This window comes from Homarus americanus, unplaced genomic scaffold (genome assembly GCF_018991925.1).
Source record: "Homarus americanus isolate GMGI-L3 unplaced genomic scaffold, GMGI_Hamer_2.0 scaffold48088, whole genome shotgun sequence".
Classification (NCBI taxonomy): domain Eukaryota; kingdom Metazoa; phylum Arthropoda; class Malacostraca; order Decapoda; family Nephropidae; genus Homarus; species Homarus americanus.
This window is the reverse complement of record NW_024719965.1, coordinates 614044-633087: the sequence shown is the minus strand read 5'-3', so window position 1 is coordinate 633087 and position 19044 is coordinate 614044. Positions and strand designations below refer to the sequence as shown.

Sequence of the window (19044 nt, the reverse complement as noted above, 5' to 3'; positions counted from 1 at the left end):
GTCAGACACCACACAGAGTCCTCCACCGCCACTCCGTCCTGTGGACCGTTGTCGACACGAGATTAAGCGTGTTAACCTAGGTTGTTATCCCCGTGGAAATATCACGTGTGGATGCCTGGTTGCAACAAGAGCAATCCAGGCTGGCCTATCAAACCTACAGTATATGGTGAATCAATTCACGCTTAGAGTTCTGCACGACACCTGTCTACAGTGACCGTGATCGACACGAGACTAAGTGTGTTAACCTAGGTTTGTTATCCCCGTGGAAATATCACATGTGGAGGCCTGGTTGCGACAAAAGCAATCCAGACTGGCAGTAAATGTATCACTTGAAGAATTAAGGCTCTGTGAAGTACAGTGAGTTCTGCTATAATGCGTGTTTTGACAACGCGAATTGGCTCTAACGCGATTTATGAATAGAGGAACGATATTTGTATAACGCGAACGCTTGTTTGCTGTAACGCGATTTTTGCTTACTATTTCTCCAATTTTGTGGTATTAACTGTGAATATGGTAAAGAAGAATATCTCCAAGAAGCATTCTGGTGATCGCATTCCCGGTGATGATCGTAAAATAAAGGCTATAACACTTGAAGAGAAGCTCGATGTTATCAACCTCAAAATCACCCTTCTCCCCCATAAAGCTATATTCATATTTTTTCAAGGTAAAGTGTTACATTTACTGTATGATTTCATTATTAGATATGAATGTAACATTTATTTAGACTGTGCTATCCTTTGTGGTAGGCTAACTACTAAATTTTTTTTCGATTTCGAGTAGTAATCTGCACCTAACCCTATTTTCTCCATAAGCCCTGTTATTTCTATTACGCGAATTTCTATAACACGATGTTTTACAAGAACACAACTATCGCGTTATAACAGAACTGACTGTAGTGTAGCCTTTTCCACTTAGGAAAATCTAACAAATCTAGTCAAAATGGATGACAATGAAGGAACAAATTCCTGTGATCAAATCTTAAAAGGTGAGAACATAAAGGGCATGTTAAAAGATTGAGAGCAATACAATTCAAATGTGTTTTACAAGAGATGCAGTGCCTCATAAAAATACTGGCAAGGTACATGAAACAGGACAAATTATGGGAGTACTGTATTCTTAAAAGTAACCGGTGTGGTGGACAGTCATATGAAAGTGTTCAAAAAAAGTCTTACAAGTAAGATTCTGGACTAACTATCCTAATTTATACTTGAAATGGTACTTCACAATTCCTAGAATACTGAAAGCAAATTACTCGTTAGACACTTAATATTTGATATATCATATCCCACTAGATGGCAGAGTTTTCTGTAAAACAGTTCTTGTTTGAATGAAATAATACAGGTACACCACCGATTTTCCGGCACCCTTGGTTCCAAAACCTTGCCGGATTATCCGTTTTGCTGGACCAACCGAGGTCAGGTAATAATAATTCAACAATACACCTCTGACCCACTAATTATACACCTCCTGTGTCTCTAAAGCACCATGAACTGCTAGAAACTTAAATTAAACAAATATTAAATGTAAATTAAATGTGAAAAAGACATAATTTTGAACAACATTACTGTATACACTTTGTACTCAAATATACTGTAGTACTACACTAGACTAAAAATTTTATCTTTTGTGCAAACTATGTGATGTTTATGCTCAAATTAATCACTATATTACAAGGATTCCAGCAACGTAATTTATATTCTGCTAAGTCTAGTCTGCGACATTTTATAAGATAAAACCTTGAAAGCCTAAACCGCCTTCACCCTGCTGTGAGTAAAGGGAAGGAGGGGGGTGGGGGAGGGTTGATGTGTTGCCAGCTGTCAGGGAGGGGAGATAACAAAGTGTGTAGTTATGAAAACAGGAGGAGTTTTAGTTTTTCCCTTAAAAAATGGCACTGAATTGACTTGGCAGTATATAATTTGCATTGCTGTAATTCTTTTAAGATAGTGATTACTTTGAGTATAAGCATCACATAGTTTGCACTAGACATAAATTTTTAGTAATTAAATTATTACAGGTTTACCCTTAGGACAATTATTTCTTTTACTTTTTTCACAATATACAGTGGTCCCTCGGTTAACGAACAGTTCGATTAACGAAATTTCGGTTAACGAACAGTTCGATTAACGAAATAGCTCCCATAAGGATTTTCAGTTCGATTAACGAACAAAACTTCGATTAACGAAATCCTTACGACAAACACTTTTTGTTGTGTGCATCAGGTGATCGGCTAGTCCGCCAATACAATAATTGGTTCTATGTTTACATTCGTTTCCAGTGAAGTAAATATCAAGAAAGTTGGTCTCTTGAATATTTCTGAATTTTTTATATTAAAATTATTGGTCATTCTGAAATTTAGTTAACATATTGATAATATAGACAGTACAGGGAACAGTTTTTGTGTGCCCATCAGCTGATTGAATCACCCAACAACGCTTCTCAGTTTAACTTTGTTTACAGTGGAGTGAACATCGATTTTGTTGGTCTCTTGAATATTTTTTGCATTTTTACATTAAAATTATTGGTCATTCCAAAATTCAGTTAACATATTGATAATATACAGTGCAGAAATTATTATGAAACATGAAGAAGGCATTAGAACCAATGCACTGTAAAGAATATGGCATGCCATCATCGACTGCCTCTATAATCAGCTGTTTGATATGTAAACAAAGCTGCCGGTAATACGACATATACACCTCAAAGTAAGTTAAAATACAGTATTCTATTGTTTTTTATTTATTATTGTATAGTATACTGTACAGTACTGTATTTAGTTTATATTTAATGTTTTGTTAATTCTATTACTGGTACAGTATATAGTACTTTATATGTACTTTTTCTGTGAGTTGGAATCAATTACCCAATATCCCATTGAAATAAAAGATTCGGTTAATGAATGACTCTGTGGAACGAATTGTGTTCGTTAACCGAGGGACCACTGTATACAGTATTTAGGATGGTGTGGTGAATGTACTACACTCGACTAAAATTTCTATCTCTTTTGCAAACTATGTGATGTTTATACTCAAATTAATCACTATCTTACAAGGATTCCAGCAATGCAATTTATATTCTGCTTAGTCCAGCCAGCTACATTTTATAAAATAAAAACTTTAAGCCTAAAACTACCTTCACCCAGGCTGGGAGGGAGGGAGGGAAGTTAAGTGCCCTCTCATAATTTTGTCTGGACTAAAGGAGGTGCCGGACCATCAGTTCCCGGATAGTCGGTGATGTACCTGTATCATTAAGCATTTAAAGACTATCGTAAAAAAAAAAATAAATGTTACCTGTTTGTGCACATCACTGAGATCAGCAGGCTTAGGTATTCTCTTGCTCTGCAGGTAAGAAGAATTTCTCAGTGTCCCTCTGGTAACCGATGGTTGTAATAAGTCTGATGGTTTCATTAAATCACTGAAATTTTTTTTGCTTTTACTGGTTTCCTTTTGAGGTGACCTGACAAGAAAATATTTTTTAAATGCACATACTGTAAAGTAGATCTTATTTATTTATATTTATAATTTCACAATCAGAACATTGTTCACAGTGGACAGAGTAGTGAAGGAGATATCAGGAATAAAGATCCATCTCTTAGTCATGTTTCCTTCACTACCACACTACCATTTCATGATTTATTTCCTTTGTTACGTCCTGCATTGTCCAGTAACAGGAGGAAACTGGAGTCCCCAGAGAAAACCTGTCTGTGCCATGACTCAAACCCAAGAAGGAGTGGTGCGAGATAGATGCATTACTGCTGAACAGTACCACCAACATTTTTTTTAATGATTTTCTGTTTCTGCTTTCAGAAGTTTTAAATATAAAACTAGAAATGTGTCTGCTGACAGGGATGACTTCACTTTACAACTAATTTGTCAAAGGGGCACAACTCTGGCAAAACACCGAAATTACTATATACAGGTACTCCTCGACTTATGACCTATGACCACCCGGACATACGATTGCCGCCGTCGTATAAAATATTTTTCAAATTACGTATTTTTGAGTCCCGACGTTTGTGATCGCGCTGTGTACTGAAAAATATTTCGTTTGCAATTCCCTTTAAAATGGCTGGCAAGCGTAAAGGTGAGAGTTCTCGTGGTACTGATAAGAAAAAGAGACACCCATTTTAGATTTTCTAAGTAGTATTTTCGCATTTTCGACTTACGACCTGGTCATCGGTCCCTAACCCTGTCGTAAGTCGAGGACTGACTGTATTTGTACACTATAACTATGTAAAAGTCTGGTGCACTAATCAGCCTTAAAATTTTCAGCTCAAAACTCATGTTTAGGCCAATACTCACCTTATGGGTATAGCCCCAAAAAGCTTTAGTAAAATAGGATGCAAGTAAGCTCCCAACACACAAAAATAAATACGTATTGTAACCACATTCTAATAATAAAAAAAAAACAATTCCATTAAAATTTTCATCATATATGGTTACAAAACTCATGTTCTGGACAAAGTTCAATCCTCTGACTTTACAGTGACACTAATCTTTGAAATGTGGTGATCTGAACATTGTGTATTGATGGTACATGTTCATGTGAAGTTTCCCAACAATATCCCTACTAAATAAAGTTATCCTTAGCAAAAGTTGAGCTTTGATCCTATAACCTTGGACTGTGTCACAAATTTAAAGTTCAGGTTATACACTTTATCTTGTATTGAGACATACGAGTACTCCTGTACAGTACTGCTAAATTAAAATATCTACAATGATACAATCAATCAATACAAGCATTAAGGAGCGAAATCTCGAACTTCACCCTTCAGCTGTGATTGACATTTGTTGAACTATAAAACTCAAGACTATATACACATCCATACAAAATGGTTAGGCTGTCTTCTGAATTTGAAGCCAATCCAATGAACATCCAGGCAGCAGTACTTGCACGAATGATAGAGAGCACAGTATTTGTTGAGCGATATTTGGGGAAGGAGGTCCTACTGATGGGTGATGGTGAGTGGTACGAAGACAGGGATAAACCAGGTGGATATCTGGGGCCTTTTGGTTGGGGAGTACCAATGCAGAACTTATCTATTCCTGCCTTAAGATTAAATGAATACTAGTAAATGAATGAATATACTGGATGACAGAAAAAATTTGAAAGAATACATACATACCTCTCAATTTTACACTCTGGTTGATGTAATCGTCCGTGTGGTGACTGACATAACTGTTTTCGAGGTGAACGTCTTAATAGTCCTCTTGGTATTCTTGAGCTGTGCCCACTTTTCAAGCTTACGGTATCTGCCTCACTAGCACCTGTGCCTCTACTCTTCTTCACTCCCCTGTTCAAGGTTTGAGGTTTTGCCTTTACCACAGATGTCTCTCTGTTATCTTTGCTTTAAATAAAGATCAACACACAAAGTAATTCCAATATGGAATAAGGAGAATATTACAAAATTCTATGCCATTTTTTATATTCCAGTTTATAGATACTTTTTTTTTCTCCCAAAACAGAATTAGTTATCAAAATTGTGAAGAGAGTTCTTTACCTGCTCGGTTTGTGTGTGGAGACAGTGACATATGCCATCTCTTTGTCTTGGAACACAGTACAAGTGGCTGCAGTTTCTTGCCTGATATAACGATTTTTTACCTGGTTACACTGTTCAACAAACTTCTCATGCCATTCATTAACATTGTAACTGGAAAAGTGTGAATTTAAAATAATATTTTTGAATAGTTAATTCAACTTATCTATAAAACTATATCACAATAACTGATATGTGATCCTAGACAGTGGTTACATAAGCTAGGCAGCTTAGGATATGAAATGTGGGGCTATGAGGTAGTGAGTCTTTTGCAAGGAAGGCATTGCACATGAATTTTACTAGCTCCCATGCTAGACCAAGATAGATGATGTTATCAGTCTGACAAGGCAAACCTAGCTTCCTTCCTACCATAATAAAGCACATCAATAAACTACATGAGGAAATATTTTACAAAATTATAGATACATTAATGTAAGGTAAACCTACTGTGTATAAAGTATTGCACAAGTTAAAAGGACCACACAACCACTCACAGGCCAAAAGCTGTCCTCTCTGACAGCCCTCACATGGGCTGTTTCTACAGAACACACTACATTCCACCTCACATCTCTAGTATCCTTTGCCTGGACATCTAGCCATGAATTTTATAGAACTAGTAGTCAGTCCAGTTCCATATTTGTGGGGAATGGGACTTACAGGCATTAAGCCTCTGAATAATCTGTAATTTCTTCTAATTATACTTCCACTTTGGTGCACTGGATGGAGCTTTTCACTTGGTTGAGAATATTTTCTAAGACTGCACAGGACATTTTGCAATTTATCAGATGCTTAACTAGAAAATTTGTTGCCATAAGATAACAAATTTAAATAGTAAGCAAAAACAGGCAATGAATTCTTTGTAAGGGCATGTTTTGAGGCAATTACCAAAACTACCTGTTCCATGAGTCATTTGCCCACCACTGCCCAGTCAATGTTGGCTTTTTTATATCACTCTAGTTGAGGTGCTTGATGTTGCCCAGTTTAAAGTTAACCAGATTTGATGCAGCCACATAGCCTATGTACACATGCAAAAAATAACCATACAAAATTTCAGCTATGTACTTTGGTCATCTACAGGAGGCCCCACTATTAGCTGTGAACAAACTCAGGGTTAAATACAAAAGCATACCAAAGAGCACTCTATCTTAACTAAGGCTGTGAATGGCAAACAAACAGAACTCTAGAGGTGATTTCAATGAGGGGGTTCTATCTTTTGGTGTTGGGGGCCGACCATTAGAGCCAACCCCTCAAATTCCACCTCATTTCACCTTCATCTCCATGCCAAATTTCAGCTCAATATAAACAAAACTGTAGCTGTGCATCGCAAACAACTATGTTTCTATATTACCAATTAACTAACACTTTTGATTTTATGAAGGCATTATGAAAACACAATCAGAAACCACAGATTACATAAAAATTGCAATCAAACTTACACATTGGAAAAGAAGGAAAAGTGGATGTTATCATCAAATTTAAATCTTATAGGTACAGTATATTTCCCCAAAATACTTACTAAATACCATGGTGGTGAGCATAAAGTGCTTCTGGCCAAGTTAGAGACTTCACTTCCTTCAAAGTAGATTTGATTTTGAAGGGATGCTGACCTGAAGAAGCTGCAGGAAATAACTTTGCAAGTAACTAAAGTAGAGTACAACTTTTGTTCTAAGGCAATACCTGAGTTATCCAATATAACTTGATGATACATCAATAATTATCCATTAATTTTATATAAAAATCTATTTTCTTCTAATACTGTAAAGCAATAATTGACTAACTGTGTTTAATCATTTTGCGCCTAACTCTGTCGATCGGCTGACCACTCTTAGTGAAGAGCTTTGTAAGCTGGCCAGCTTCAAGAGTGAGAATGGCCTCAGTTTGTGGTGGGGGTGCAAGTCCACCAAGGAGGTCTCCTGAAAATAATAATATATCATATAAATTCCAGCATTTCCTAATAAAAAAATATTGTAATACTGTACAGGCAAATAAAAAATTTATTTACAGTACAGCCACTCCTCGACTTACGACGGAGTTAGGGACCCAAATCCAGGTCGTAAGTCTAAAATGCTTAAATAATACATAGAAAATCTAAAATGGGTGTCTTTTTCTTCTCAGCACCACAAAACTCTCACTTTTAAGCTTGCCAGCCATTTTAAAGTGAATTACAAAAAATTTTTTTTGTCAGTACACAGCGCAATCACTAACGTTGGGTCTCGAAAATACTTAATTTGACAACATTTTGGTACAACTGAGGTCGTAGGTCGAGTATGTTGTAAGTTGAGGAGTAGCTGTATAGGCAAACTACTGTATACCTGTATATATGCTTCTGTCATATATATAAAGAATATGCACCTAACTATGCTGCATCCACAGTTAATGATTTGTCACATCAATCTTTTGGGGAAACAGCAAAAAGTTTGGTACTTTTAGTCCAAATAAATTGTCAGAATACCCTATGGGGTCTGGTAGAATTTCCCGGAGGAAAATGAATGTCAACACTCTAATACCCACTTGATCCTAATAATAGAGGACCAGCAGACTGGTTCAGTAGGGACAATGCACTTTCCAGATGGGAAGCTGATAGTATGCAATATAATATTTTTCCTCCATAACTGACATAATAAGTTTTTTTCACAAACTCACTTGTCATGTTAATATTAGCAAGGACAGTGAAACAGTTTATTGTCATGTCAAGGGCAGATCCAGGAATATCAAAGGGGGGAGTTACCAAGAGGTTGTGGATGAGAGAACATGACGAGCACACTGAGCCCACCCAGCTGGGGGGTTTTAGGGGGGTGCTGTAAGCCCCACCTAGAATTTTGCTTTAAATTTGACCAATATCATGGGCATTTTGAGGCCATTGCACTTGATATTATGAGATATTCTGAGGTCAATAGCAATTACTTTTTACTATACAAAAATTCCTGAGTACAATACTGCTTTAAAGAAAAGTATTGGAACTTTTATGAAAAGGGGGTCCAGACCCAGGAACCCCCGGGTCCACCCCTGCAAGTCCACCTAAACAATATTTTCAGTTTACAATCAGTCTTTTTCCCATTTATGAAACAAATCCATCGTAATAATTTTTTAAGTAAAATGTTAATGTTTCTTGGCATTTAACAGAAGATGAGTGAAGCAGTCTGTGAATACGTTAATTTTTCCTACAGTTACAGCATTTCTTACTTATGAGACACACCCACCAGAATAATGTCAATGTTAATCTTGGTGCATGAGGAACTACAATGAAAAAAAAACGCATATAACACCCCACACACACACTTTGTTTTTGAGAGGGATATTTGCTAGAATTTATCAGTCAATTGATCCACAGCAATTTGGCAATATGAGGACCTCCTCTACATCACACTGCTTAGTTAGTTTCCTGAATTTCCTGCACAAAACCTGCAGAAACGTAAGACATCACTGGCCGTTGCCCTTGTTGACTTCAGGAAGGCTTTTGACCTTGTTGATCACTGCACTGTTATCAACAAGGCCATTGCACTAGGGCTGCCCACCAACCTGGTCTCATGGCTCACTGATTTCTTGAGTGGACGTCGTCAGGCAGTGAGGTATCAGGGTTCTGTCTCCACATTCCAACACCTCACCTGCGGTGTTCCCCAGGGGACCAAGATGGGACCACTGTGCTTCCTCATCCTGATCAACGACGCTCTATCGGACACTCCTCACAGGTGGAAGTACGTGGATGACTGCACTGTGGGGGTTACAGTGGACAACACCTCACCGACTACTCATCGCTACAAGGCACCCTGGACAGGCTACAGGCATGGACTACGGAGAACAAGGTCACCATCAACCACACCAAAACCGTAGTCATGCACATCAATACCGCCACCACTCCAGTGCAAGCTCCAGCAGTCACAGTGGGTGCCCATCCTCTCCAGTTAGTGCAGTCTGCCAAACTCCTGGGTGTTACCATAGACCACAAACTGGACTGGAAGGCCCATGTAAACAGCACAATCAAGGCAGCCTCGTACAGTACCGACTCTACATGCTACGACGACTTAGGTCACTTTGGGCACCCACGCCTGAGTTGAGGACTATCTACAACGCCTTTATTCTCCCCAAACTAACGTATGCATCACCAGCCTGGTCATCTTCTCTCAACTCTACCCAACAAAGTCAGCTAGAGAAGGTACAGAAAAGGGCCTGCAGAATCATGCTCGGCGCAGACTACTCCGGCTACATCAACGCTCCACCCTGGAAATGCCATCCCTCAGTGACCTCCACCACCAAGCACTAGCAAGGTTTGGCAGTGGACTACTGCACCATCCTCGTCATCGCCACCTCCTGCCACCAGCAGTCCCCCGCCCACCTCGCGCAGTCCGCCAATACAACAAAATTCAGCTCATAAGAGCCTGCACTGATAGATATAAGAATAGCACCATCCCATCTATTGTTAAAATAATAAACAACTCCTGATTTATGTACTGTACAGACCTGTAAATGTATTCAACGCAAATTATTTTGTCTAAATCAAATGTAAGTTTGTATATTTTCAGCCACCGGCTGTAACTCTATTAATAAACCATTTATTATTATTATTATTATTATTATTACATGCAAACACACACACACACACACATGCATGCACACACAAATGCATGCACACACGCCATGCACATGCACGCACACATGCACACACACACGCACACTTGCACACGCACACACATGCATGCACACACACCCACAGGCATGCACACACACACGCACATGCACACACATATAGAGTATAACTGTACATATGTCCATGGAGAGACCTAATCAGACAAGAATAAATAGATAGAACAGACAGCCAGGCATGAAGGATGAGGTACTATGGAGAGAGACAGTCTGTCAAAAAGGAAGAAACCTTTACCTTTGACCCGTGTGACCACCGCCCGTGACCCCACTTGGACTTACCCAACCTTAGTTAATTCCCAAGTGACCCACTGCCACATAGCTGTTAATCCATCAAACAGACCGTGCCAAACTTGGCCTGTAAACTCACACAAGTTAAAATGTTTATATTGTTAATTATTTATACTTATTTCACTGTTACTTTTTCAAAGTTACTTACTCTTAGGTGATGAAGAAGTAATGAATTGTGTGAAGATTATTCTTTTAATAAATATTGCTTTACTCACCATATGCTGGCTGCATTTACCTGAACCACGGGCCACATTAAATAGAATTTCTCAATCACACCACGGCCCACACAAAGACATAGTTCGGGCCGCATACAGCCCACGGGGCGTGGGCTGCCCATGTTTGCTGTAGTGTATAACTAATGTAAGTCTCCCTACCTGAATGACGTCGAGCAAGTGATGACTTCTCAGCCTCTGCTTCTGCTTTAACTAGAGCAATATATTCAGCCCACTCAATATTGCTGACTGCTGTCTCTGTGAGAAAGGAATGAGTAAGTGATATCCACTCTTATGAAAATTTTTATGGTCTATGTATATGCTGTGCATTACCAGCTTTAAGCACAGGCTTACTATTATTACATCTGATTACTTGCAAGCAAATTTTAAGTTTATTTCATCACCAATCACTCATGCAGGGAGTTATGAGAATGTGAAGCTAAAAAAGCTACACTGTGTGCAGTTCATTAATGAATTATTTTCACAACTACTAATCCCTAATAATCTGCCATACAGTAATTAAAAAAAATTCCTAACCTCAAACATGTAGAAGTCAAAAGCTCATAAATTGAACAACAATGGTATTTAAATGTAAAATCTAGGGATGCATTCTACAACATTATACTGTATTGTATCCTTATATCCTCTCTATTGGCGACAGTACCCCTTGGCCAAAATAGTTCATGGGATGAAAATATACCATTTATAATTCTGACACAAAAGCATATAAATAATTTATACAGTACAGTATAGCTTGGATTTACGCGGATTTCCTTTACGCGTTTGGTCATTTACGCGGCACCTGGCCAGACCGGCAATTATAAGTTACGCGGTACATTCCATCATTTACGTGGGAAGTGGCGTGGGCAGGGTCCGCACTAGGTCACCCAGTCAACAAAACATTACCGAGTTCTTCACCCGCCACCCACCACAGCCAGCCCAAGTCAGTGATAGTGAGGATATGGACTTTGAGGGGTTTGACAAAGAGGCCCTGCAAGTCTCTGTGGTGGATAGTGATACAATTGATACAAGTGATACAGGTGAGGGCTAATAATCTGCCCTCTGCCTCGGAACCAACCCCCCATCCCCGTGTGCCCAGCCATCTCTTCTACTAATGTAAGTGTTAAAAAACCTAATATTATTGATATTTCTCCTAAATATTAATTGTGTGCATACCATCATAAAATTAAGATGTTATTTTTACTACAACGTACGTAACGTATTGTGTCTGGTGAAGTATAATTTGTTTATTTACTTGAGATATTTGTTTTTAGCTCATAAAATTCATAGAAATTACCCGGCCAGAATATAATTTACATTGCTGGAATTCTTATAAAATAGTGATTAATTTGAATATAAACAAGCTAAAATTTGCATTAGACATACAAATTTTAGATCTAATTTAAGAATTTTATAAGAGAAAGCAAAAATTTTATCTTTTGTGCAAAATATATGACGTTTATATTCAAATTATTTGCTGTCTTGCAAGGAATCCAGCAATGTAAGTTATATTCTCCTAACTATAGTCTGAGGTATTATTAATACTAAACCTAAAAGCCAAGTCTTTTTCCCCAAACATTTCTCGGGAAGGTGGTGGGTAGGGAGGGAGCCAGTGAGCGCGGGAAGAGGGGGGGGGGAGCGGTAGTCGAGTCCATTATTTGAACCGACATTAACCGGCGACTGTATTTCTCTTAAATATTAATTGTGTGTGCATACCATCATAAAATCAAGATGTTATTTTTACTGCAACGTACGTATTGTGTCAGAAAAAGGGTAGTCTGGGGTCAGCCCAGTCTCTATTTCAATTAATCCCATATGTTCTGTTATTTCGTTTACGCGTTTCTCGTTTTATGAGGACCTCCACAGGTTTAATTGACCGCGTAAATCCAGACTATACTGTACAGTATTTTATAGCTTACTTTAAAATGCCTGTAAAAATTCCTGTATGATTAAAAAAAAAATTAACAAAGAGTTACCAGGTAAAACAGAGCAGAAGGTTGTGGGTAATATTGGTGGAGGAGCTGGAATCATCAGCAGACAGCGTAACAGTTCCTCACTTGCAGCTGCTTCTAGCTCCCTCTTTGTTTCTTCAGTTAGCTCATTTACTGGTTGACTTGCTCGTACCAAACGCTTATTGATCTGAAACAACACCAACATATACAATAAAATTTAAAAGGTATTTATATCTATATATCCATTTGTATTCAATAACCAACTCAATAATGTACAGTGAGGTGCAGTAGTGTAAATGGCAGACTTCAGGATCTTGTTCACTTTGAGTGCACTGTATGCAAAAGTAATATGGCCTTAGCAAGACTGGAGAAACTCAACATTGGGGATGTATCCCTGAGCTGTGTCAATGTATTCTGCTGTGTATAAACACTCCCTCGGATTTACAAACAATAATTACTCTTTATTATAATGGAAACAAAAATCAATAAAGCAGAAGAGAAAATTATTTTTGTGACTACCAGTATAGAGAAATAACAGTAGACCCTTGGTATAATATGATTTGATACTTTGCTTTCAATATAACATGACATAAATTACTCCAGTTTTTCATCACTGTGGGTAGCATCAAACTCTGTTATTGTGCAGTGTAAGCCAGAGCTATCACAAAATAGAAATATATTGAAAAAAAAAAAAAGAAGAGAAATGTCATACATTAAATTCACTTCAAACAAAGTTTTTTGAGATTTAAAATATAAAAAAGTCACAAATGATGCAAAATATCCAGAAATGTTGAGGTTTACCTTCTCTTTTTTTTTTCCCCGGACAAAAAATATGATATCAGAAATGATGTTATGCATCAGCCTAAGACAAGTGATATCCACAGCTCATTTCCCCTTTCCAAAATGCTGCAACACACTAAAATATAGAGGAAACAAGGGCCAAGATTGGTTATAAAAGGCTGTTGTGACGTATTGTACCATAAAATAACCAAACTCACTGAGGTAGTCACTAATGTTTAAAATACAACAGCACGATCACATTAGCTGCTGATAGACAATATTTAGCCAACAAGTTTAGGGCACTGGTCACCTATTGTGACAACCTACACTATATGACTAAGATTCAAATAGTATTTCATTACTGTATTATCCAGCGGGTATAGCCTAAAACTTGAATCTTAAATTAAAATTTTGGGTCGTCTTATATGCCAATATGTACGGTATGTTTTGGGTGTAGGTTTCCCTGAAGTTCTTTTTTCTTTCTCAGAACAAGGGTGCAGTAAGAGCTACCTGAAAAAGCAGGATGACAGTAGAAAGGTTATTTGACCTGGTTTTGATGCACATGCATCACAACATTAGATCGAGTGACAAGTAATGTTTCTTCCAAATTTGTAGTGGTGCCATTTAAAGTGCTGGTGCAGCCAAATCACTGTCTTTATTTTCATCTTATTCTGATAGTTCTTTTAATTGGCAAAACATCTGTAATTGTTTAAAATGTTTGTGAGAAATGTTTAACCCAAATTAGATTTACATTTTGTATAATATTTGAATGAAACTGATCTAAAATTACAATTGACTTGAAACTTGCTCACTGGTGGTCTGTTTTAGGATTTTATATATATATTTTTTTTTTATCACCATGCCCTTTTTATTTTAAGGGGTGCCCTTTTTTCTCTGCCCCCCTCCCTACTGAAATCTATAGATCTGTCCTTACAATGGGTCTTGCACCACTAAAATAAAAATAAAATATGTCTTTACTTACCATGAGGAAATTGCCCTTGTCATGCAGTGATACAGATATTGTGATACATAAAAATATTTTTTCCATCTAGCATTCACACATTTATTTCAATCTTGAAGGCCCTCTCCAGCCACACTGCAGGATGGCCAGAGCCAGAAAAAAGCACATTCTCTTATTTCCTGTCGTTTATTTATTCTTAACCCTTTAGCAGGCAGTGTAACCATTAGGCAATTTATTCTGGCTATAAACAACCTGATGTCATGCTCAATCATTCAAACTCATTGTTTGTTGCACTACTCAACAGGTTACCAAAGCTTGATATTACAGCTTATGGGAATAAAACAACCACAACCATCTGATGATTAGTAATATTGTGGGGATATCAAATTTTACATATCTGATATCAAGTACGGTACCATATAAAAGATCATATCAAGCTGCTTACTTGCTGTGAAAGGTTCAAAGAAAGATGAGAGAATGCAGCCATATGCAAAGATGTTAATCTTGGGGTCTCTTTTAGGAGGTCTAATACTCTGCCTTCTTCCTCACTCTGATAATTCTGCAAAGTAATAAAAATGTATAAACTATCTTAAAAGCAAAAATTTATTATTTGCGTAGCTGCCCAGAAAAAAAATCTATACATGATAGTCATCCTCCACTACATGTATTCTTATGCTACCTACTATAGAGGGGTTACACCTGAAATCACAAGTATTGTACTTAGGTTTGTGAACTGCATTTTGGCTGGCCTTTGTTGAAGCACACTATCTTGTCAATAAACAGTAGTCAATGATATATAACTGTTAGGTTTCTAGATACACAAACATTCAAAGGAAATTTAAAGGAATGTCCTTCGATCTTTTTCCTACATACCATAATCATTATCAACATTTTATGGTCATTTTCCACACTTGTGTAGCTTAGCCATGATGCTGTTTCTTACAACATCTTCCCTTGTCACTCTTTGCCTCCCACTAGTTCTCCTTCCCTCCACATTCAAACTCATTATCACTTGACTCAATCAGCCTCCTTCATTCTCCACACAAGCCCAACTATCTCAGTCTACTTCTATGCAAAACTTCACCAATATTTTCAATACCCAGCTGTCCTCTTAGCTCTGAACATGGTTTTGTGTCTAAATGACACATTAATCATCCATCTCACCTTTCTCTACTATATCTCCAATGTTGTGTTTCTCCAGCCTTGCTAAGGCCACATGAGGCCTTGCATATACAAAACACTTAAAGTCACTGCACCTCTTGTGTAACCATCTTTCACAGTCCGTGCACATTACTGTATCAACGACAACACCCTTTTACAAATACCATAAGACCATTTTCTACTTTCCACCAGAAATTCTTAACCTTGCCACTAGTCATCACTTTTGTCTTTGTCATATTCACTCTCACATCCTTAACTCCATTCCATCCTTTCAATTCTTAGTACAGTATTGAAGAGGTTGCATAAATCAACTCCTAGGGCAGTCTAATCCTAAAATCTCACGATAATGCCTCCACCACTATGATAAACAGAAGGGACTCAAGAAAGACCATACTTTCACCTTATATTCCTCACTTTCCTGGTCAATTATTCTCAGATTCTTACAAAGCCATAAACACTAATACAAGACACTTCTCGAATCCTAACTTTCTCACTACCCACTGCACCTCAAATGATACCCTGTCAAATGAATTCTCAATGTATACAGATCTAAAATACAGTTTTATCTCCTGGCCATAAATATTGCCTCTTGTTCCCCTGCATGGAATGAACCCAAATTGTATTTCATTAACATCCACTCTCCCTTTTCAATTTCTAACTCATTCTTCCACAAACTTTCATAACCTGATCTTAGAACTTCAGGCCCCTGTCATTTCTACATTCAAGTGCATCACCTTTTCTCGAGTAAGTATTCACAATCACACTCTTAAGCCAGTCAGGTGAAACAATATATTCCACTTTAATTACATTAAAAACCTATTCAATCACCATTGTGACACCAGCATCGTCTGATGCTTTCAACGTTTCTGCAACTAATCCAGCACTACAAGCAACCTTTCCATTCTTCATACATTCTCTTTCAATCTATGGGCATGGTCCCTGTACTGGCTCTGCTGCCTTTGTCCCAATCAAACTCTGCGTTCAGCAAATAATTGCAGTATTTACTCCAAGCATCCTTATATTTCCTCATTTTTAACAACCACATGTCCATTGTCATTTCTCACGCACTGTTTTCTTTTCTATTCTATATGCCTCACCTCAGGCATCCATTCTATATCAGCTTATCCACAAATGCATCCTGTTCACACTTCTTAGATTGTAAACTTCTCTTCAGGTACTGCACTTGGCCTTTATTATCACTCTATCCACTTCATCATTCCACCACTATGTTACTGCATGACTGGCTGCACTTAACATAATCCTTTAATGTGGCCCAGGAGCTTGATACACAACCTCTCATACTGTCACTGACCATTTCCACTCATCTCAACTCAACATTAAACACTTCCTTTACATTCTGATCCATCGATATCCACACTCTCCTTCTTGGAACAAACACCTTCCTTTCACTGCTCATTTCAAGCAACATGTTACACATGCAATCTGTACTGCAAGGCATATTCATTTCCTGCTATCACCCCCTCCAATCTGTGTTGAGCATTTAGTACTTACCTTCATTGGGTGACTAGGATTGCTGACGAATTTGAGAACATCTTCCCCACAAACCCTTGGGTTTTGCAGGGCAACCATCAATACCTGTTTGCAAAAATAACTCTGAAAATTTTCCCAAACTCCTTAACATATTTTCTCATCAATAAAATACATATCATCTCCATTTCATGGTAAAAGAGTAGGCACACGCTACACACTAAACCATATAAAGCAAATAGTAACTGAGTTGAGCATTACAAATTAATTAATTGTTAATAGACATTTTTAAAAACTAAGCCAGCTAAAAAGCTCAATGCAGGGTACTCAAACCAATGTTTAGACTCAGAACAACAATGTGAATGTATTTACAATAAAACTATAATCATGGGAATTAATTTAGAAAATAAGTTTTCTGACATGTTCTCTACACCAGAAAAATTTCTTGAAAGCAGTTAAATGGAAGTCAACAATGTACTTTTATTGCACAATTGAATGTTTTATAAAAGCAGTTTTGATTTTATATGGATGTATATGTGTCAAAATTTTAATGGATAAGAAATACATTTGCTGTTAAACACCTTTTGAACAAAAACAACTTCTAGACTGTGATGATTTGTTACAACAGGCATTTGATCAAGAAAATCTTTTTACGTTATGGCCTATGTCAAAAAGAAGTAACCCATCTTGTTAGACAAGGTATCAACTATCTTTTACCTTTTGTTGCACCATACTTGTGAGAAGCAAGATTTTCTACTGTTGCTGTCTTGAATAAAAAGTACCATTCTTAGATTATAAAGGAAAAAGAACTGTGAGATGCTATTTCATCACTGTCCGATATTTGGGAACTTCGTGATGAAAAGTAAACACAAATAAAAGTACAGTATAGCTGATGAGTTCGTTGGATGGATGTTTGGAGACCGGGTTGATTAGGCGCTCCATGTCAAGTAGTTGTGAGAAGAGGGTGAAGATCGTCAATAGTGATCTCCCAGGGTAGGTGGCAAACCATTACCTTGGTACAACGAGTTTCTGGTGAGATGGTGGTGAACTTCAGCATCACCTCCCCCTAGGGAGCAGGAAAGCCCACTTGAGTGAGCAGGCGTACCGTCTCGTCCATTTGTGTGGTGACTATTACGGCTGTAGGACCTCGGAGGAGGCGAAGTGTTGAGTCCTGAAGTGGAGAGCAGTGACGGAAGAACCAGGTAGTCCGTGTGCTCAGAGGCAAGTCTCGAGAAAAGGCAAGTCAACGAAGGCACGACGGGGAAGGGAGTCGAAAGGAATCCCCTATGTCCATCGTCAGCGGAGGGTCAGTCATTGAGCCACACGTAAGCTCACTTGGGGGGACTCCGACGGCAGGAGGAGGCCACCCTCTACAGCCCCAGAAGGGGTGCAAAAGGGAGCCATAGCCCCTGCTAGAGACCCTGACTGACTTCTGAGGTTTCTGCTTTTTAGACTTGTCTTCAAGATGAAAGCCATCAGCATCACTGTCACCTACTGCCGCCATCTCCAACGAATGGGAGCATTTAACGGCGGGCATAGGACACGTTGGCAACACTGCAGTCAGGTGGAGTGGTAAAGACGTCACTGCTATGTCACACTTCACATTGCACAAACCTAAAAATCTTTGACCAGAGGGACCGAGTGGTAGGACCAGATGTTTTTATCAAACAAAAATGACAAAGTCCAAAACTTAAAAAAAAAAAAAATAGATGCCACTGTGCTGATAACTGGGTCTTACTATAGTTCTCTGCACAGACAGGGATTAGTAGACTCGCTGAATTCATCAGAAATACGACTTTTAAGGAGCAGTCTCTTACAGCCTTTGTTGACACCCACGCACGCATGCGCGATCCGACGCCATTGTTTTTGTTTGTGTTTGCAGCCGGGAGTCCGGGACGATAGTTCTACACGAGAAAATTAAGAAAATAAAACCCTGGTTGTAGCTGTAGTAAAATTAATGTAATAAATATATATGTTTTAAGTAACGTTATTTAATGTTAAAAAACGGAACAATAGAAGTAGCTAACT

General features: G+C 38.1%; 1 protein-coding gene across 3 annotated transcripts in view; it reads right to left on the bottom strand.

Moving 5' to 3' along the window:
• The window catches only part of LOC121860343 (mdm2-binding protein-like), a 49785-nt gene that overhangs the window by 3588 nt on the left and 27153 nt on the right, over positions 1 to 19044 (bottom strand). For 2 of the 3 annotated variants that reach the window (XM_042357421.1, XM_042357420.1), the window contains exons 8-16: positions 17041 to 17124; positions 14813 to 14926; positions 12651 to 12813; positions 10837 to 10932; positions 7312 to 7446; positions 7050 to 7149; positions 5498 to 5647; positions 5123 to 5344; positions 3288 to 3453 (exon numbers count right to left, since the gene is read on the bottom strand). In XM_042357421.1, the coding sequence (XP_042213355.1) occupies positions 3288 to 3453; positions 5123 to 5344; positions 5498 to 5647; positions 7050 to 7149; positions 7312 to 7446; positions 10837 to 10932; positions 12651 to 12813; positions 14813 to 14926; positions 17041 to 17124 (1230 nt within the window). The remainder of the gene's footprint in view (positions 1 to 3287; positions 3454 to 5122; positions 5345 to 5497; positions 5648 to 7049; positions 7150 to 7311; positions 7447 to 10836; positions 10933 to 12650; positions 12814 to 14812; positions 14927 to 17040; positions 17125 to 19044) is intronic. The other variant, XM_042357423.1, reaches the window with a different exon arrangement.